Genomic DNA, 20,662 nt, shown 5'->3' with positions numbered 1-20,662 from the left:
GGGGGGAGGCGGGGGTCCTCCGGAGGAAAGTGCCAGCCGCTTCCCGCCCCGCCTTCTCCGCCGCACTCTTTGGGAAGAGGCAGAGGGCTGCGTCTGGTGCCGGTGAGCTCCCCGTTGCGCAGTGGGGTTGCAAGGGAAGGTGCAGGGGAGGGTGCCTGGGGAAGGGAGAAAAGGGGGCAGCGCTTCTGATTGGGAGGGTGGACGGCCCTATCGATCGGGCACCCCCTCCGTTCCGACCTGCCCCATCTGGTGCATTGTTGCCCGTGGCCGAGCTCTGATATGGGGTGGGGGGACACTCTTCAAGCAGGACAGGAAAGCCTTAGAAAGAGGGAGGGAAAGGTGGAAGGGAGAGGGCGCCCCTGTTTGGGGGAAAGGCGGGATACGCATTTAAATATTGGTAGTGATGGTGATGAGAAAATCGGGAGAGGAGAAAATCCTCCTTCACAATGCTAGAACCCAGGGCCGTCCACTGAAGCTGAACGCGGGCAGGTAACAGACAGCTGTTCAGTGGAAATCGCTGTAACAATATGGGGTGATGGCCACCAACTCAGACAACTCTAAATGGGGGGATTGAGCAAATCCATGAAGGACAAACTATCAATGCCTACTAGTAGTATTATGGTTTATTGATTTATATGCCACATATGTCACAATGAGAGCCAGCATGTTGTAGTGGTTTGAGTGTCAGACTACGATCTGGGCAACCAGGGTTCGAATCCCCACCCAGCCATGAAGCTCACTGGGTGACTTTGGGAACAAGTACTTAATGGAAATAATACTTAATGCAGCCTAAAACAGCATTTGCCTTTTTTTTGCAGCTACATTGCCCTGTTCACTCATATTCAGCTTGCAATTACAACAATTCCAAGATCTTTTTCACATGTAGCATTGCTGAGACAAGTATCACCTATATAATAACTGTGTTTGATTTCTTTTTCTTAGGTGTAGAGCCAGTGTGGTGTAGTGGTTAGAGTGTTGGACTACGACCTAGGAGACCAGGGTTCGAATCCCCACACAGCCATGGAGCTCACTGGGTGACCTTGGGCCAGGCACTGCCCCTCAGCCCCAGAGGGATGCAATGATAAACTCCCCCTGAATACTGCTTACCATGAAAACCCTGTTCATAGGGTTGCCATAAGTCAGGATCGACTTAATGCAGTCCATTTCCATTTTCCATATGTCAAAATGGCTTCCAGTGATTCTGCCTCTATTACCTCCAGCATCAATGGCTAATGCTTTCTGTCTTAGCATTCAGCCACTTACCTTTCTGGAGGATAACCTGGTTGCTATCCAGACTCATCCACATTTCCTCAGGGAAAGTCTTCCTCTCCTGAGAGTTTTGTAATCTGCTCATCGAACAATGTTTTGGCTTTTGTAGGACTTGGTGGTAGCCCCATTTAGGACAGCCTTTGCCAGAAGAGGGAGGAGTCTCTTGGGCCCTGTCGGAGGCTGCCTTGGAGCACAAAAATCAAAGATGGAACACTCAGCTGGCCCCGAAGGAGGAAGAGGTCTGTATATCATCCATGCTGGGAACTCTGGGGAATTCTGGGAAATAACCGTGCAGAAGGTCCTGGGTAAGAAAGACGCCCTCAGCTCAAATGTGCAGTGCCAGCGTTTCAGGGAATTGTGTTACCAGGAGGCAAAGGGCCCCCGAGATATTTGCAGCCAACTCCACCATCTCTGCCATCAGTGGCTGAAGCCAGAGCGACACATGAAGAATGAGATCCTGGACTTGGTGATCCTGGAGCAGTTCCTGGCTGTCCTTCCACCGGAGATGCAGAGCTGGGTGAGGGAATGTGGAGCGGAGACCACTTCCCAGGCAGTGGCCCTGGCTGAAGCTTTCATCCTGAGCCGGGCAGAGGACAAGAAGCAGGCAGAGCAGCAGGTGAGGGAGAGGTTCTTCCCAGTACTTTTGATTTAGAATGTGAGGGGGGAGATCTTGAAGCACACTATATTTGACAAAACATTTCTGGAAACCATCCATGGAGGAACATCCCAAACTCCCCAAAGCATTTTGCGTCTATTATGCTGTTTCTAACCCTTCTCCGCATTTACTGTCTTTGATATTCTTATTTCAGGTCAAGGGTCTGTTTGCAGAAGTGGCCACTGATTTCCTTGAGTCACAGAAGGCTCTGTCGGACGCCAGAGAATGTTCTCTGCAAATGGAGAATGTGCAGGAGAGCGACAGACTTGCCACCTCACTGGGTAGGAAATTTATTTATTTATTTATATCCCGCCCTTCCTCCCAGCGGGAGCCCAGGGCGGCAAGCAGAAATGCTAAAAACACTTTAAAACATCATAAAAACAGACCTTAAAATACATTAAAACAAAACAACATTAAAAACATTTTTAAAAAAAGCTTTATAAAAACATCTTTTTTAAAAGGGTTAAAAACATATTATTAAAAAAAGCTTATTAAGCAATTCTAACACAGACGCAGGCTGGGATAGGTCTTAAAAGGCTTGTTGAAAGAGAAAAATCTTCAAAAGGCACCGAAAAGATAGCAGAGTTGGCGCCTGCCTAATATTCAAGGGGAGGGAATTCCACAGGGATGAAACGACTTCATCTCCCTCTTATTGCTTGTGCAAGAAATTTGTAGGATTCTTTTCTGTACTTCTTTATATTTTGGGGGAAGATGCTTCTCTGCAGCCTTTTCCACAGTTCAATCAACGAACGTATTTTCTGTACTTGAGGACTTAAACCATGAGTTGGATTTCTGGCCAAGGGTCTTAATGGGGAAATTGGTTCTTTCACGTGACTGAATTATAAAGTGAGTGGGAAGAACAAAGATATGTACAGAGGCTGAGACATTTTGTAGTGTCCACGTGTGCTCATGGAGACAAGCACGTTCTGCTGGCTAATCTGTGGAATACGGAGATGACCCGGGCTGTGGACACGATCGCTCCTGCGCGCCCTCTCCTCTGTAGAGCTCATTCAGCTCCTTGGTATACTCCAGAGCTGAGAGCGATGAAACAAGATAGGAGGCGGCTTGAGTGGAGATGGAGACGAACTCCCGATGAATGCAATTATGGGCTGGTTCGTGCTTCCACTAAGCTGTATGTAGGAGTGGTGAGGGCGGCGAAAAAACAACATATCGCCGCCACTATTAAGTCATCTCTCTCCCGCCCAGCGGAGCTTTTTAGAGTCGTCCGAGGGCTACTCCATCTAGGCCTACAGGACACGGTAGATACATCGGTGGCCCGCTGTAATGAGTTCGCTGAGCACTTCCAGCATAAGATCTTATGCATTCGCCGGGACCTAGACTCCCATTTTATAGCAGTTAACCCTAGCGAGGTGTCTGGAGCACAGTCTTGTCATGTTTTGTTGGATGAGTTTCAGTCGGTTCAGTTCAAGGACGTGGACAAGGTGCTTGGACAGGTACGTGCAACCACTTCGGTACTAGATCCTTGCCCCTCTTGGCTAATAAAAACCAGCAAGGAGGGAACAGTTGGCTGGGCCAAGGAAGTGATACATGCCTCCTTGCGAGAGGGAGTGGTCCCTGGCTGTCTGAAAGAGGCAGCTGTGAGACCACTCCTGAAAAAACCTTCCTTGGACCCAGAAGATTTCAGCAGCTACAGACCAGTAGCGAACGTTCCATTCCTGAGCAAGATCTTGGAACGAGTGGTTGCCGACCAGCTCCAGACGCTTTTGGATGAAACCGATTATCTAGATCCATTTCAATCGGGCTTCAGGCCTGGTTTTGGCACTGAGACAGCCTTGGTCGCCCTGTTTGATGACCTATGTCGGGAGAGAGACAGAGGGAGTGTAACTCTGTTGATTCTCCTTGATCTCTCAGCGGCTTTTGATACCATCGACCATGGTATCCTTCTGGAGAGGCTTGCGGAGTGGGGAGTTGGAGGCACTGCTTGGCAGTGGTTCCACTTCTACTTGGCGGGCCGTCTCCAAAAGATAGTGCTTGGGGAACATTGCTCGACACCGTGGGTTCTCCAATGTGGGGTCCCGCAGGGTTCGGTTTTGTCTCCCATGCTCTTTAACATCTATATGAAGCCATTGGGTGCGGTCATCAGGAGTTTTGGAGTGCGTTGTCATCAGTACGCTGATGACACGCAGCTCTACTTCTCCTTTTCATCTTCTTCAGGTGAGGCGGTCGATGTGCTGAACCGTTGCTTGGCTGCAACAATGGACTGGATGAGAACTAACAAGCTGAGACTCAATCCTGATAAGACTGAGATGCTGTTGGTGGATGGTTTCTCCGATCAGATGGTGGATATATACCCTGTCCTGGACGGGGTTACACTCCCCCTAAAGAAACAGGTTCGTAGTCTGGGAGTCATTTTAGACTCTTCCCTCTCACTTGAGGCTCATGTAGCCTCGGTGGCACGGAATGCGTTCTACCAACTTCGGTTGGTAGCCCAGCTACGTCCCTACCTGAGTAAGGAGGACCTCTCATCAGTGGTACATGCTCTGGTAACCTCGCGTTTGGACTACTGCAACGCGCTTTACGTAGGGCTACCTTTGAAGACGGTTCGGAAGCTACAGCTAGTGCAAAATGCGGCGGCCAGACTGCTAACAAGAACTAAGCGGTCTGAGCATATAACACCTGTGCTGGCTCGCCTGCACTGGCTTCCAATACGCTTCCGGGCCAGATTCAAAGTGTTGGTGTTAACCTATAAAGCCTTATACGGCACGGGACCACGATATCTGTCGGAACGCCTCTCCCGATACGAACTGGCTCGTACACTACGGTCTACTACGAAGGCCCTCCTCCGGGTCCCAACGCATAGGGAGGCCCGGAGGGTGGTGACAAGATCTAGGGCCTTCTCAGTGGCGGCTCCCGAATTGTGGAACAGTCTCCCCGAGGAGGTAGGCTTGGCGCCGACACTATCATCTTTTCGGCGCCAAGTTAAAACCTTTCTCTTCTCTGATGCATTTTAATCTTAGTTAAATGTTTGTAACTTGGTTTTAGATTGTGTAGTTTTTATATGCTTGTTGTATCAGATTCTGTAATTTTATTGTATTTTATGTTAACCGCCCAGAGAGCTATTGCTAGTCGGGCGGTATATAAGTTTAAGAAATAAATAAATAAATAAATACTGGCTTCCCTCCATGTTTGTGTCTAACAGGTGATGAAATGATGCTGGCAAGACCTCAACCGTCTCTTCTTTGTGGTGGAGGGGAAGCAGCTGCTGTGGAGGAGGATCAGGTAGGGGGAGGATCAGTGCGGGGAGAGAGGCTGGGGGGTGCCTCTGTCCTCTGCTTACCTCCTGGGCCTGGATGAATTTCTCTCCTCCTCTTTGCGCCTGTCAAAGCTGCCCACTAGGAAGGCTGTGAATGCCACTCAAGAAGGCCTCATTTCTGCAGGATAGTACCCACCCTCCTTTCCTTGATGAATCTTCTGCATATTCTAAGCTAATTATGTTAGCTATAAAGGGGCAACTATTTCCTTTCCTCTCAGGGTCCGGTGTCCTTTGAGGAGGTGGCTGTGTACTTCACGGAGGAGGAGTGGGCTTTGCTGGATCCCCACCAGAGGGCGCTGCACATGGAAGTTATGGAGGAGAACTGTGGAATCGTGGCCTCTCTCGGTAAGACTCCCTGTCTGCATAGCTGACGTGAATACCATTTAGAAAATATAATAATGAGCATTTTTGTGTATTTCCTATATTTTATTGATTTAATCATAATAATAATTTATTTGTTTATTATTTGGTTTATATCCCACCCTTAGTGGGGCCCAGGGCAGCAAACAAAAGCACTAAAAACACTTTATAACATCATAAACACATTTATTATTAATATAATACATCTTTAAAACATTTTTTAAAGCTTTAAAAACATGTTTTTTAAAAAAAGGTTTTTGTTGTTATGTGCCTTCAAGTCGATTATGACTTATGGCGACCCTATGAATCAGTGACCTCCAAGAGCATCTGTCATGAACCACCCTGTTCAGATCTTGTAAGTTTAGGTCTGTGGCTTCCTTTATGAAATCAATCCATCTCTTGTTTAGCCTTCCTCTTTTTCTACTCCCTTCTGTTATTCCCAGCATTATTGCCTTTTCTAGTGAATCCTGTCTTCTCATGATGTGTCCAAAGTATGATCACCTCAGTTTCATCATTTTGGCTTCTAGTAACAGTTCTGGTTTAATTTGTTGTAACACCCAATTATTTGTCTTTTTCGCGGTCCATGGTATTTGTAAAGCTCTCCTCCAACACCACATTTCAAATGAGTTGATTTTTCGCTCTCATTTAAAAAAAAAAAAAGTTTTAAAAACATATTAAAAAGCAATTCAGACTTGGACTATAATAGCATTTAAACCTGCTTTGTTCTTCCCCTATCCATTTTATCCTCGCAGCAACCATGTGAGGTAGGTTAGGCTGCAAGGCAGTGACTGGCCCAGTGTCACTCAGTGAGCTTCGTAGCCTAATGGGGATTTGAACCCTAGTTTCCCAGGTCCCAGTCCAACACTCTAACCCAGCCTTTCCCAACCAGTGTACCTCCAGATGTTGTTGGACCACAACTCCCATCAGCCTCAGCCAGCCAATGGCTGAGGCTGATGGGAGTTGTGGTCCAACAACATCTGGAGGCACACCAGTTGGGAAAGGCTGCTCTAACCCCTTCACTATACTGGCTCTCTGAAGGGCCAGGACAGCAAACGAGAAGTAATAAAAAAAACATCTTGAAGACATCTTGAAAACAATTCCAGTACAGAAGCAGACTGGGGTAAAAGTATCTACTTTAAGTCTTTAGTAGGCACTGAAGGACAACAGACACAGTTTCTATCAAATGTTGGTAAGTGGAAGGAATTAAAAAGGGTAGGTGCCACGTAATGATTCCTATGTTATGTAGAATGGACCTCCTGATCAGACAGTATCTGCAGAAGGCCCTCACCTGCAGAACACAGTAATTGATGGATGTATAAAGGGTGAGACGATCTTTCAGGCATCCTGGTCCCAAGCTATATAGGGCTTTATACAGCAACATGAAATTAGCCCAGTAGTTTATTTGTAGCCAGTGCAATTCTTTCAGCAGTGGAGTACAGGAATACCCCGCTTTACGGACCTTCACTTTACGGACACTCGCGAGTACGGACATCTTTACAGAAGCACCATTCCCCTGTTTATGTACGCTCGCTTCTCAAGAACGGACACTTAACTGCGTGACGCCACCACCCGATCAGTTTCCAACTACAAACTTTTTCTTAAAATAAGGCCTACTGTGTTTATTTTAGTTATAAATGCGTTATTTACATCAGTTATAATAATAATAATAAATTTAATTTCTTCGTTGCCTATCTGGCCAATGGCCACTCTAGGCGACTTACAAAATTGTTAAAATACAATTGATAAAATACAGTAATACAATATAAAAACAACACATCTGCAGCAACAATATTAAAACTGGGCAGGAGGCATTTCAGTTATAACAATTAACCCTCCCCGGATACCCCGAAGGCCTGCTGAAAGAGCCAGGTCTTTAAGGCTTTCCGAAACACATTTAAAGAAGAGGCGTGCCGGAGATCTTGTGGGAGGGAGTTCCAAAGAGTGGGGGCTGCCACTGAGAATGCCCTCTCTCTTGTACCCGCCAATCTGGCTGTTTTTGTTGGCGGGATTGAGAGAAGGCCCTGTGTGGCCGATCTTGTCGGGCGGCATAATTGGTGGCGTTGAAGGCGCTCCGTGAGATAAACTGGGCCGGAACCGTGTAGGGATTTAAAGGTCAATACCAACACCTTGAATTGGGTTCGGAAAACAACTGGTAGCCAGTGTAGGTCGAACAACACTGGTGTGATGTGATCTCGGCGGCAACTATTCGTAAGTAGTCGAGCCGCCGCATTTTGTATCAGTTGTAATTTCCGGACAGTTTTCAAGGGTATCCCCACGTAGAGTGCATTACAGTAGTCCAAACGAGAGGTGACCAGGGTGTGTACCACTAGTGGGAGCTGGTGAACAGGAAGTTAGGGTTGCAGCCCGTATATGACGATTGCAGTGCAGTATATGCATCGATAAGTGAAAAAAGATAGTGCTTCACTTTAAGTACATTTTCGGTTTACTTACTCGCTCTGGACCCATTGCGTACGTTAATGCGGGGTATTCCTGTAACATGTTGGCGATATCCTGCCCCAGTGACCGGCCGATCCACTTCCTTTTGCACCATCTGCAGAATCCAAACCAACCTCTATGTGGGCCGCCGTAATCCAGTACAGAGATTACCAGTGGATGGACAACATTGGCCAGGCTATCCCGGTCCGGCCAAGACTGCCTCCACCAGCTCAGTCAGTGAAGCTGCAGCAGGGTGGAGGGTACACCATCAGAGGCACTAGTTTACTGCCTCTTTGGCCCAACAGCAAGTGGAGGCTCTCACTCCTAGCAATGAGACAGAGTGGTTTCTTGATGATGGAGATAGAATTGTTTTGGACCACAACTCTCCCCGCTCCCCCTGGTCCCCGCAGCCTGCGCTGATGTTGCACTGATGGTCCATGTGAGCTGGGTTAGATCACCTCCTCTCAGCAAACCCAGATTGTCTACCAATCTGGCTTTAAACAACATCACACACAGGCCAGTGGGTACAGCAGAAGATCAACCAGGAACCCTTCCATGGGAGGAAAAGGAACAAGGCATAAAATAGACTTGCCCTCATCTTCCATGGTGACTTGTCGCTTCCCTTTAGCTTTTTCTACACATGAAATTGGGGTGACATCACCCAATGCCCTCTTTCCTAAGACTCTTAAATATCTTAGCTCCTCACATTGGCCCATCTAACCCATTATTGTGGGCGCTCGCTGGCAGAATCTCTCCAATGTCAGATGCCCAGCACATCCAAGGGCACCTTCACAGATGCTTTGTGGAGGAGTTGGCCTTTGCTGTCCTGGTTTGTTAATATGGATTTTGCTTGTTAGGGAATGCTGTGTATAATAGGGGAGTGCATGTCTGTACTTGGCTGTCTGTTTAGGGAGTTAAAGGGTTAACATGCCCAAATCACCTGATCTGACTGATTGCATGGCCTGGCCTGGAGATCAGATATCAAGGCAGTGAACACTCCATTGCGTATGTGATTAATGGCACATCTCTGGTCCAAGGGCGGGAAAATTAAAGATGCTACTGAATCCTACTGCAGGTACCCTGGGCCCAAACACTGCCTGCTGACTGAATCGTACCGAGTGGAGCCTATGATTGGCATACTGGGCTGATGTTATACTGGGCGGACACTGTGATTGACAAGGAGGGTTTTTATTAAGGAATAGGCATTATGGAGTTCTCACTGTGGTAAGGTGCCTGGGAGATGAAGTGTGCTGAGCTTGGAAGGAAGGCTTCAAGGAGAGCATGGCGAGTCTAGGGACTGTTCAGGCTAGGGCAAGTCAATTGCGTTCATCCAGTTTTGTTTATTTTCTCCGAAATGATATTCCAGGTTTCCTCTAATTTTCCCTGTGTCACGTTTGGCGGCAGCTTTCTGTATTGCATATCTTTCTACCAGTCTCAACTTTTTATTTTTATTTAAGTAAACTCTTTGTTCAAAAATCTGGTGTGGTCTCTGCCTATTTTCAGCACTCAACGGCTGAAGCCGTTATACCACACTACCTCTTCAGAGGGACCTTTTGATAAGAGGTGGCCTGCTTACATTTTGTAATTCCTCTCTTCTGGTGGAATCAAGAACCTCAAAAGGAGTGAAAGTGGGGGGCACACTATCTCTGGCCGGATCTCCCTTCCCCAGGTAGCCAGGGACCCAGGATGGCTGGGTGTGGTTGTCACATACTTAACTGGAAAATTCAGTGATTCAACTTGGGATCTTGTGCCCACCAGTGACATGCTGTCACAGTGAATGACAGGTCCTCCCCTTTTTGTTTTATCATATTTCTATCCTGCCATTGCTACAAACAATTCAGGGTTCTGTGCCACAGTCCTGTCGAGTAGGCTGGGCTTCTGAACCTGGAAAAGGTTCAGAAGAGGGCAACCAGAATGATCAAGGGGATGGAGCGACTCCCTTACGAGGAAAGGTTGCAGCATTTGGGGCTTTTTAGTTTAGAGAAAAGGCGGGTCAGAGGAGACATGATAGAAGTGTATAAAATTATGCATGGCATTGAGAAAGTGGATAGAGAAAAGTTCTTCTCCCTCTCTCATAATACTAGAACTTGTGGACATTCAGAGAAGCTGAATGTTGGAAGATTCAGGACAGACAAAAGGAAGTACTTCTTTACTCAGCGCATAGTTAAACTATGGAATTTGCTCCCACAAGATGCAGTAATGGCCACCAGCTTGGATGGCTTTAAAAGATTAGACAAATTCATGGAGGACAGGGCTATCAATGGCTACTAGCCATGATGGCTGTGCTCTGCCACCCTAGTCAGAGGCAGCATGCTTCTGAAAACCAGTTGCCGGAAGCCTCAGGAGGGGAGAGTGTTCTTGCACTCGGGTCCTGCTTGCGGGCTTCCCCCAGGCACCTGGTTGGCCACTGTGAGAACAGGATGCTGGACTAGATGGGCCACTGGCCTGATCCAGCAGGCTCTTCTTATGTTCTTATGTTCTTATGAGAGTGATTCTAGAAGTCGATCCACTGAGCTTGATGTCTGAGCTGAGCTCTGGTTTCTAGGGACCACAACGAATAGTCTATAGAACCCCAGCTGTTTGTTTAGGTGTTAGCAACAGCAGCTACGTGGATGCTAAGACCTGCCTCCCAGCTAAGGCTTTTCAGTTTTTCCATTATCAAAAGCATTGTGTGTAGTTGTTCATTGATTTGAGCCTTATTTCTCTCTCAGGCTCTTAACAGTTTCCTGTCGTCTTTATAACAGATGATGAATGGGAAAGTGAGAATCGGGGAGAACTACATGGCACATTCCCTGAAAGAGCCACATATAGCAAGAGGGAGCAGCAGAGAAGGAGAACTAGTGAAGAAGAGAAGAGGAGGAACCAATCCCCTACCTCTCCGGACAGTGACTGCCATCAAATCCGACTCAAAGAAAAACTGCAAAAGGGAAAACCAACAAATACATGGCGTGTGTGTCAGAGAAGGTTTCATTCTGAATCAATACTTAAAACTCATTACAAACTCCACACAGAAAAGAAACCATGCAAATGCTTGGAGTATGGAAAGAGCTTTTGTCAAAATTCTGATCTTACTTGCCATCAAGGGATCCATACAAGAGAGAAACCATACAAATGCTTGGAGTGTGGAAAGAGCTTTCTTTACAATTCTGATCTAATTTGCCATCAAAGGAGTCATACAGGGGAGAAACCATACAAATGCTTGGAGTGTGGAAAGAGCTTCACGCAGAAGATAAGCCTCACTTTGCATCAAAGAATTCACACGGGGGAGAAACCATTTAAATGCCTGGATTGTGGTAAGAGCTTCTGTCAGAAGACAAATCTCACTACTCATCAAAGAATTCACACAGGCGAGAAACCATACAGCTGCTTTGAATGTGGAAACAGCTTTTCCCAAAGTACTGCCCTTATTACTCACCAAAGGATCCATACAGGGGAGAAACCATATAAATGCCTGGAGTGTGAAAAGAGCTTCAGTCTTAAGTCACATCTCACTTCTCATCAAAGAATCCACACATGGGAGAAACCATTTAAATGCTTAGAGTGTGGAAAGAGCTTACGTAATAAGTCACATCTCATTTCACACCAAAGAATTCACACAGGGGAGAAACCATTTAAATGCTTGGAGTGTGGAAAGAGCTTCACACGGAAGGATAGTCTCACATTTCATCAAAGAATTCACACAGGGGAGAAATCATATAAATGCTCTGAATGCGGAAAGAGCTTCTGTCAGAAAACACATCTCACTACTCATCAAAGAATTCACACAGGAGATAAACCATTTAAATGTTTGGAGTGTGGAAAGAGTTTCACACGTAAGGATAGTCTCACTACTCATCAAAGAATTCACACAGGGGAGAAACCATACAAATGCTTGAAGTGTGGAAAGAGCTTCAAGCAGAAGAAGAGTCTCATTTCGCATCAAAATATCCACACAGACGAGAAATCATTTAAATGCTTGGAGTGTGGAAAGTGCTTCACATGGAAGGAAAGTCTTTCTGTTCATCAAAGAATTCATACAGAGGAGAGACCATTTAAATGCTTGGAATATTGACGGAGCTTCAGTAAAAAGATACAATACTCATCAGTGAATTCACAAGGTGGAAACTGCATAAAGGTTTGGAGTGTGGAAAGGCACACTATGCCTCTCATCTAATGAATTCTCACAGGAGGGAAAGTACAGAAGGGGTTTGAATATGGAATCCGATTCTGTTTAAGTTCCATTTCATTTAGGAGCTGCGGTGGCAAGGGATGTAGCCTGGTGGACGGAATATGGCTTATGCAGGGATCTGAGAGACAAATGGTCAACCATAGAGGGCCACATTAATCTCCCAAGCTGAAGTTCCCCACCGCTGCTATAGAGAGAGAGGAAGAGGAGCCATATGCTTAATCCAGTGAAATTAAAATGGGTCCTCTTGAATTTGGAAGATTTTTACTTGGCATCCCATTACATTAAAACGGACATTGATATCTTTGAATGGGTTTTCTTGTGCCATGGTGGTGCTGGCAAGCACTGGATTGGTGATTTTTACTGCACAGTGGATAGACACTTGTCTTAGATTTGACCTGGCCCAGAGCAGATTTTCGGGTGGGCACCCCGCATTACTTACTTTTTCTTCTTGTTGATTTAGCTATTTTGGTTGTGCATAGATACCCTTATCTGTGGCGTGCACCCAGAAGAAGCTGTGGGTCAGCCAGGATGCAGTGGCATCTCACAGAGGACACTCTTCCCTTTGCTTTTGTTTTTGATTTGTCCTGGTCCACAGCAGATTTTTGGTGAGCACCCCAGTTACTAATTTTTTTTCTGCATACTTTGTCTATTTTGATTGCGCATAGTTGCCCTTATCTGTGCTGTGCACCCACTGGAAACTCTGGGTCAACTCTTATGGCATGCAGTAGAGGACATTCCCCTGATAGTGTGGAAGTGTCATTTGTGGTGGCTCAATGCTCATTTTGGGGTGCATAGCTACAGTTTATAACTGCATACTGTGATCATTGCACAGTGAGGTCAACGACACCTTTTACTTCACACAGTGATGATGCATGTCGAAGGGGAGAAATTCCCAGTGATGGAGATGTGTGATAATGGATATCATAACTCTTATTTTGTGGTGTAGGGTTAAATAAACTATATAGGCTGTTCAGACAGCAATTTGTTGAAAAAGGAAGTGGGAACTGGCCCCAAATTCAGCATCATGAAAAACGTATAAGACAGTGATAACTGCAAGGTCACCGCCTATTTTCCAACTACTGAGGTAAAGGACCTGCAAAAAAACGCGTTCAAAATTATTCAGCACATTTGGTGCCAATTCGCCTTTTTTGGTGGTGTGGCTCATGTAATATCTGGTTCTTTTAGGATTCCTGGGTTAACTAGCTATATGCGGCCCATCCTGGGGCTGAGATGAGAAGGTGGCGTGGACAAGGAGTTAAGCATGTAAGTTCACCTATAATTTGCAGGGGTGGTTTAGGAGTAGCTTGCTCTGAGGTGTTTAGTTCAAGGTGGGACTCGGGAGACATCAAACCTTTTGTACATGTTGGAGACAGGCAGCGACCTAGGGAATGCAATTAGAAACAAAGAAAGAGGATTGTTTTTAACCCTTTGTTCCTTTGATCCACTGGGACATATGCTAGTTTCTGGAACTTTTCCATGTAGTATCTTTTCTTTAAAATTGTTTATTTTTCTCTTAGTCAACTGCTCCTGCAAGCAGAATAGCTTCTGTTCAAGAGAGTTCTACAGCGCACGCCTTCCTGTGCAGCCCAATGAGACCGGCCCCAGAGGAGGGTGCCTCATGGGTGGGGGCGTGGTAGGGTTCAGTCTGGGGTAGTGCCTCCCTAAGAGTTCCTGGACCCTCGACCAGGTCCTCACCTGGTCCTTAGCTAGTGCCAGCCCTGCTCTCCAGCCTCCCTGGGGACTCCTGGTGCAAAAGAAGCCAAGTTGCCATCACATATGGAGGTGCCATCCATGTTACAGGATACATCATACAGAGCAACAGAAGCAGGAAACGCAGGCCCCTGGAGCTTGCAGCGTCCACTGAGATTAGGGTTGCCGGGTCAGAAGCATCCCAAACCCTGAGATTTCAGGGGCGGGTCCTAGTGATGTCATTAAGCATGATACATTAAGCATCAACCACAGTTGCTTGGAGCATACCACTTTTAAAAAATGTTACTGATTAGAAATTAAGATAGAAATCTAAATGAGGGTGTTTCTAGGTCCAGCTGAAGTGACAGGATCATTCCCTCTCACCTGCTTGGAGATCCTGGGTAAGGAACATTTAATCTAGCCTACTTGCTTCTGGCAAGAAGGGTTTAAGTGCCCTCAGGCCAGGCCAGTCACCAGAAGAAAGGAGCCTTGTGTTGTGGAGATGTTAGATGGGAGCACTTGGGAGTAAAGATGGATGCCCCTGAAAACCAATTTTAAACACTAAGGGACTAATCCCCGTAGAACTCAACAGGATTTACTTTTGAGGAGATATTGTTAGGATTGTGCTGTTGGTAAGGCTTGAGTAGGGATTCTCTGCAACAATATTCATATCAAAGCAAGGTTGACAACCCCCTGCATGGAATGTACTGCCTGCCTTTTAACGTGGCTTTACCGACTCGACTTTTCACTGCAGAGAGAGGTTTGAGAAATGAGTAAGCGTTAAGAAGATTCTCTACTCTTCCTTGCCTACTCTGTGAGCTGCTATAAACTCATTTTGACAGCCAACCCAATTCCAGTGAATAATAACTGACAGAGGGAAAACACACATGGTTTGGCCCACCTTTACAGGCACTAGATTGGGAACAACAGCAATTGAAGCCACACTTCCCAGTATGTGAATTCCCTTACCACTACTGGGCAAGAAACAAACCATCATGCAAATAATGTGCGTCATGAATGGGTTTAAGGGGGTTAAGCTGACCACATGGAACCACTGTTGTTGCTTCTATGCATGTAAGGGAGTGAGGTCAGAGGTAAATGAAATGCAAATTAAAAAAGGAAAAAGTTATGTGCCTTCTTATGCCAACCCTATGAATCAGCAACCTCCAATAGCATCTGTTACAAACCACCCTGTTCAGATCTTGTAAGTTTAGGTCTGTGGCTTCCTTTATGGAATCAATCCACCTTTTTTTGGTCTTCCTCTTTTTCTACTCCCTTCTGTTTTTCCCAGCATTATTGTCTTTTCTAGTGAATCATGTCTTCTCATTGTGTGTCCAAAGTATGATAGCCTCAGTTTCATCATTTTAGCTTCTAGTGATAGTTCTGGTTTAAATTGTTGTAACACCCAATTATTTGTCTTTTTTGCAGTCCGTGGTATACACAAAGCTCTCCTCCAACACCACAGTTGAAATGAGTTGATTTTTCTCTTACCCGCTTTTTTCACTGACCAACGTTCACATCCATACATAGAGATCAGGAATACCATGGTCTGAATGATCCTGACTTTAGTGTTCAGTGATACATCTTTGCATTCAGTGACCTTTTCTAGTTCTCTCATAGCTGCCGTCCCCAGTCCTAGCCTTCTTCTGTTTTCTTGACTATTGTCTCCATTAAGACAGAAGACTCAGCATCCCACAACCAGTGAGGGTTCCTAACCAAAACTAAAAATCCTGGCAGCCAATCAGCCAAGGTCACAGAAATCCCCATTCAGCATAATCTGACCTGGGGGCTGCAGTTAGTGCAGAATGCTGCGGCATGATTGCTAACGTGAGTTAGATCTTATCAGCACATAATACCTCTTTTCTGAAATCTGCACTGGTTGCTGATTTGCTGCCAGGCCAAGTTCAAGGTATGCTTTTCATGTTACAGGTTCCACATAGTACTTGTTCTGCTCTTGTAAGAAATTGATCCTTTACTGTGGCACTACCTATGCTTTGGTATTCCCTGCCTATTTACATTAGGCAGGTGCCTTCATTGTACTCATTTTGGCACCTGCTAATAACATTTTTGTTTAGGCAAGCCTACTCAGCCACCCAGAAGCTATTATGTTTTTTATCTGTTTTTAACTCATTCTTGGTTTTATTATTTTGAATGTTTTTAAATACCTGTCTTTAACTGCTTTTGACAATAATTTTATTGTTTTAATTCCGTCTATAAACTGCTTTGAGGTTTTTTACAATAAAGCAGTATATAAATGTTGTAAATAAAATACATAAATATATTTCAGAGTCACTATGGCCCTTGGGTCTCTTTACTCTTTTATACCAACTCAGGCCATTTGGTACCATCTAGCTCAGTACTGATGACATGGACTAGCATTGGCTGTCCAGGATTCCAGGCAATAGTCTCTTCCAGAGGTTCAATTTTGGTCCTTTGCATGCAAAGCAAGTGGCCTACCACTGAGCTACAGCCCTGTTTAAAGAGGCCTATTTTAAAATTGTTCTTTTCAATTCACTAGTGAATGCACAGCATACTAAGGCAGATCCACACCATGCATTTAAAGCACATTCAACATACGTTTGAAGCACTTGAATCCCACCACAGAATCATGGGAACTATAATTTAGGAGGGGTGGGAACTATAACTATGAGGTGGAAACTACACTTTCCATGATTTTTCGGGGGAAGTCATGCACTTTAAATGCAAGTTGGATCTGGTTTAAATGTATTACGTGGATCTTCATTATTTCATAAACTTTGCCTGCATACAAATTATTTTAATTAAATTTTAAAATGAAAATAAGCTACAAAATTCACTGGATGTCCATGGGCTACGCACCATCGCCATTCTCTTTTGGTTGATATCTTTTGAAGCAGACCACTTAGAAACTTTTTTTTTTAAAAAAACCTGAAAGCTAAGAGTCCAGAGATTAAGGTGACTCACCCAGAGACCCAGAGAGGGCCCCCAAAAACCAGAGTCTCTGGGCAAAAACAGGACACCTGGCAACCCTAACTGAGATAGATGGGCCAATGCTCTGACGCTGTATAAGCCACCTTCCTATGTTCTTTTATTCCCTCTTCCCTCCCCCTTTCCCTTGCATGCTGGCACAGGGTAGAGGAAGTTTAACAAAGTGGGTTGGACTGTCCTGGGTGAGGAAGGGAGATCATGGCATGTATGGGGCAGTCCCCTTCTCTGCTCACCCCCTGACTGCTTAGCAAGAAGGCAGAGGCAAGTTTTTGTTGCAGGCTCCCCAGGACTGAGTCTCCTCCTTTGCTTCTTCCCAGCACTCTTAAACTTCCCCATCGCCGCCCAAGCCTATACATGTGTGCTTGGAAGTGAGTCCCGCTATACAGATGAGAGCATAAGAGCCTACTAAATCAGGCCAATGGCCCATCTAGTGCAGTATCCTGTTCTCACAATGGCCCATTTTTGCCGGTTCTGAAAGGCAGCATCTCTCCAAAGTCTCATGCCTAGCGCGTCCATTGACTCCATCCAAGATCCCTTAGCTCCAGGATGGGGAACTAGATCTGGCTTGCCGGCCGGAACCTTCCTTCCCCCACCCCTGTGGGCCAACTTGGACAGGTGGGCAGGGATGACCACCTGGGAATCACCTGACATCATGATGGCATCAGGCGACAATGTGAAAAGGAGCCCGCTGAGCCCCTCTGAAGGCTTGCTGTCAGTGCCAATCTACTGATTGGAGAGCCACAATCCACTGATCAGTGCTGAGCCATTCCTTTTGACGTCTGTTATGTAATTGCTTTGTATTCAAACCACTTGGAAACAGAGTTCAAAGTGGCTCTAAGCACCCATCAACTGACCAGCTCTGAGACCCCACTGAGTGCACTTGATGAGAAACTCCCAAACGCAGCTGATTCCAGTGGGGCTCCTTGTCACAGCTGATCAGTTGATGGACGCTGACAGGTAGCCCCCCCCCCTTGCCACTGAACAACAGGGAGTTTAAGCTCCTCATTCTTCATTTGCAGCCACATTTTCACCTGCCCCCACTGGATGTCACAGGTGTGGGGAAAACACAAATATGTGCCAAGGATATTGATATCACAGGAATGCATAGAGTAGGACGGTTGGTACAGGGGGCAGAACATCACTGTAGCATTACAGCATAGAACAATTGGATGAAACTGTTGCCATGGTCATGATGAATGTGGGGGTATATATCTGTCTGTAACTGACCACCATTTTAGTTGAGTTCTGTACTTTGCTCCAGCTAAGCGCTTGGCTGAATAAAGAACCTTAAACCAGGATTTTGCTTCATTCTTAAGTCTCCTCCAAAATGAACCCAGTCGTAAATTCCATGACAAAGCTCACTGGGTGACCTTGGATGAGTCACTGCCTCTCAGCCTCAGAGGAAGGCAATGGTAAACCACCTCTGAATACTGTTTACCATGAGAACCCTATTCATAGGGTCACCATAAGTCGGAATTGACTTGAAGGTAGTCCATTTTCATTTCAATTGTAAAGACCCCTAAGTGATTTACATACAATATTTATTTATTTATTTATTATTTGATTTATATTCTGCCCTTCCTCCCGGCAGGAGCCCAGGGCGGCAAACAAAGGCACTAAAAACTTTAAAGCATCATAAAAACAAACTTTAAAACACATTAAAACAAAACATCTTTAAAAACCTTTCTTAAAAAAAGCTTTCAAATCATCATCTAAGATTAAAAACATTTTAAAAAAGAAGGTTTAAGAACATATAAAAAAGCAATTCCTACACAGATGCAGACTGGGATAGGTCTCTACTTAAAAGGCTTGTTGAAAGAGGAAGGTCTTCAATAGGCACCGAAAAGATAACAGATGGCACCTGTCTAATATTGAAGGGGATGGAATTCCCACAGGGCAAGTGCCGCCACACTAAAGGTCCATTTCCTATGTTGTGCAGAACGGACCTGATAATATAGGCATCAAAAATAAGTGCATTAAAATATAGGCATCAAAATTATTGATAATAGAACTTAAAGACAACTTGACCTTAAATCAAAATACAAATGAAATCAGCAGTGAAAAATACGTATTATAAAACAAAACAGTACAGCAAAGGCAGCTATGCTTGTGCAGATGAATACATTAGAAATGCTCATATTGAACCAGCTAGTTGCCAAGGCCACCGATGAGAGACTGGGCCATGTGCTGATAACATGTAGTAGATGTGTGGGTGTGAATGAATTTCTCTTTCTAGGGCTTACCGCTGAAACTGGAGACTTGGAGGCGCTGAAGGTTAGTAAGATGACAACAACTGGGGATGTCTGGAATACATCAAACATTTAAAAAAATGTTACAATTGTAGTGTAAGTCTGAGTATCCTAGAAGAGATCTCATGACCAGCACCTTTGATAGGCACCAAGCTGGCATGAGAGATGCAGACCTGAGAACACAGATGTGCCCAGGAGAATGACATCACTACAGGTGCCAGCTGACTGATTGATGGATGAGCTACCAAGGCTCAGGGAAGGTATCAAAAGAACGTCAGAACGTTATCTGACTATAAAGACATCCCAGCTTCACCAGAAGATTTGAGTTTTCTATCACAGCTTACCACCTGAGACTCCTGAGTGTGCCGCCTGCTTCTCCGCGTCTCTTCTCCCTCGCTACAGTATCGGCTGGCCCCCATTTGCTTGCGTGACTGTGTGACAGTATGAACGATCAGGACTATTGAACATATCTAATTTTGCATTTTACCATTTTTGCAATGGATGACTCACAAGAGCACCTTTGGCTGGGACAATTGGACATTCTTTCAATAAATCTTTTAAAACCTGTTATCTTGGTGTGGTCCCAATACTCCTTCTGCTTGTTCCTGCTATCTTCTGACTTGGATCACCCAGGATTGGCTTTGGGTTCATTGGCAAGACCTAATTCCCCAACACTACATGTCAAAAGGGCTTTTTTGACTGTGGCTTCCTGCTTGTGGAATGCCCTCCCAGCGAGGTCTACCTGGTGCCATCACTAAGATCTTTTTGATGCCAAGCAGAAATATACATCTTTCCCAGGCACTTATTGGATTGTAATGATGTTTATTGTTGGTTGTTCTTGATTTGCTGCTGCAGCAGCTTTTGCTACTGGTTTATTGAGGGTTGGCTGCGTTTTTACTTTTTACTTTATTTTATTTGTATCCCAAATCTTTAAAACTTCATAAAAACAGATCTTAAAATACATCAATACAAACCAGCATTAAAAACAATTCAAAAACAACCTTAAAAAGGGTTAAAAACATTTAAAAAAACATATAATTCTGACACAGATGCAGTTTGGGATAGGTCTCAACTTAAAAGGCTTTTTAAATTAACTATGTTTTTATTTGTTTATTTGAATAATTAAAAACTGCCGAATGATACAAAATACCAAGGCAGTGTGCAGTAGAATCATTATAACATCATAAATTTTAAGTCTTTCTTAAAATATAAAATAAAATACTGAACAAATGACTAACACTGAATCAGCGTTGCTTTGTGCTCTTAAAAAGTTTATAAGTTGCTTGGAGACCCTTTTGTGTGTGGGTAACAATAAGTTCTAACAGTAATAACTTGTAGACTTGGAGTGAAATAAAAGTTTTCCTCCTCTAGGCAGGACCATCTTGGTCATCCACCTCACAATTTTATTGTAATTTTTAAAAAATCCAGGAGTCGTCATAATCAGCAGACATCTCTAGAACTAGTTGTGGCAACTATAATTTATTTATTTATTATTTATTTATTTATTTAAAATATTTATACCCCGCCCTTTTTCCAAGGAACTCACGGCGGCTTACAAATAAAAAACATAATCAATTAAAAACAAGCAATATACA

General features: G+C 44.8%; 1 protein-coding gene across 3 annotated transcripts; it reads left to right on the top strand.

The window, feature by feature from the left end:
- Window positions 1-19: 19 nt before the first annotated feature.
- LOC133381588 (gastrula zinc finger protein XlCGF26.1-like) lies at window positions 20-19,528 on the top strand. 3 transcript variants are annotated; one of them, XM_061620897.1, is made up of 7 exons: window positions 20-102; window positions 1,379-1,508; window positions 1,691-1,885; window positions 2,079-2,205; window positions 5,085-5,164; window positions 5,417-5,543; window positions 10,739-18,114. In XM_061620897.1, the coding sequence occupies exons 3-7, from the start codon at window positions 1,712-1,714 to the stop codon at window positions 12,043-12,045; spliced, it is 1,815 nt and encodes a 604-aa protein (XP_061476881.1). In that variant the 5' UTR covers window positions 20-102; window positions 1,379-1,508; window positions 1,691-1,711; the 3' UTR covers window positions 12,046-18,114. The 3 variants fall into 3 exon arrangements, 2 of the variants coding, with proteins under 2 accessions (XP_061476881.1, XP_061476879.1); XR_009761701.1 differs by adding an exon at window positions 19,055-19,528 and having other exon boundaries at window positions 26-102; window positions 1,379-1,885; window positions 10,739-13,425; XM_061620895.1 differs by having other exon boundaries at window positions 26-102; window positions 1,379-1,885.
- The last annotated feature ends 1,134 nt before the right edge of the window (window positions 19,529-20,662 follow it).

The sequence above is a fragment of the Rhineura floridana genome, chromosome 3 (genome assembly GCF_030035675.1).
Source record: "Rhineura floridana isolate rRhiFlo1 chromosome 3, rRhiFlo1.hap2, whole genome shotgun sequence".
Lineage (NCBI taxonomy): Eukaryota > Metazoa > Chordata > Lepidosauria > Squamata > Rhineuridae > Rhineura > Rhineura floridana.
This window is presented reverse-complemented; position numbering and strand designations above follow the sequence as displayed.

Coding starts and splice junctions, on each gene's coding strand:
- LOC133381588 (XM_061620895.1), top strand. CDS start 1,475: ATGGAACACTCAGCTGGCCCCGAAGGAGGAAGAGGTCTGTATATCATC. Junction 1,886..2,078: donor AGAAGCAGGCAGAGCAGCAG/GTGAGGGAGAGG, acceptor TTCTTATTTCAG/GTCAAGGGTCTGTTTGCAGA. Junction 5,165..5,416: donor CTGCTGTGGAGGAGGATCAG/GTAGGGGGAGGA, acceptor CTTTCCTCTCAG/GGTCCGGTGTCCTTTGAGGA.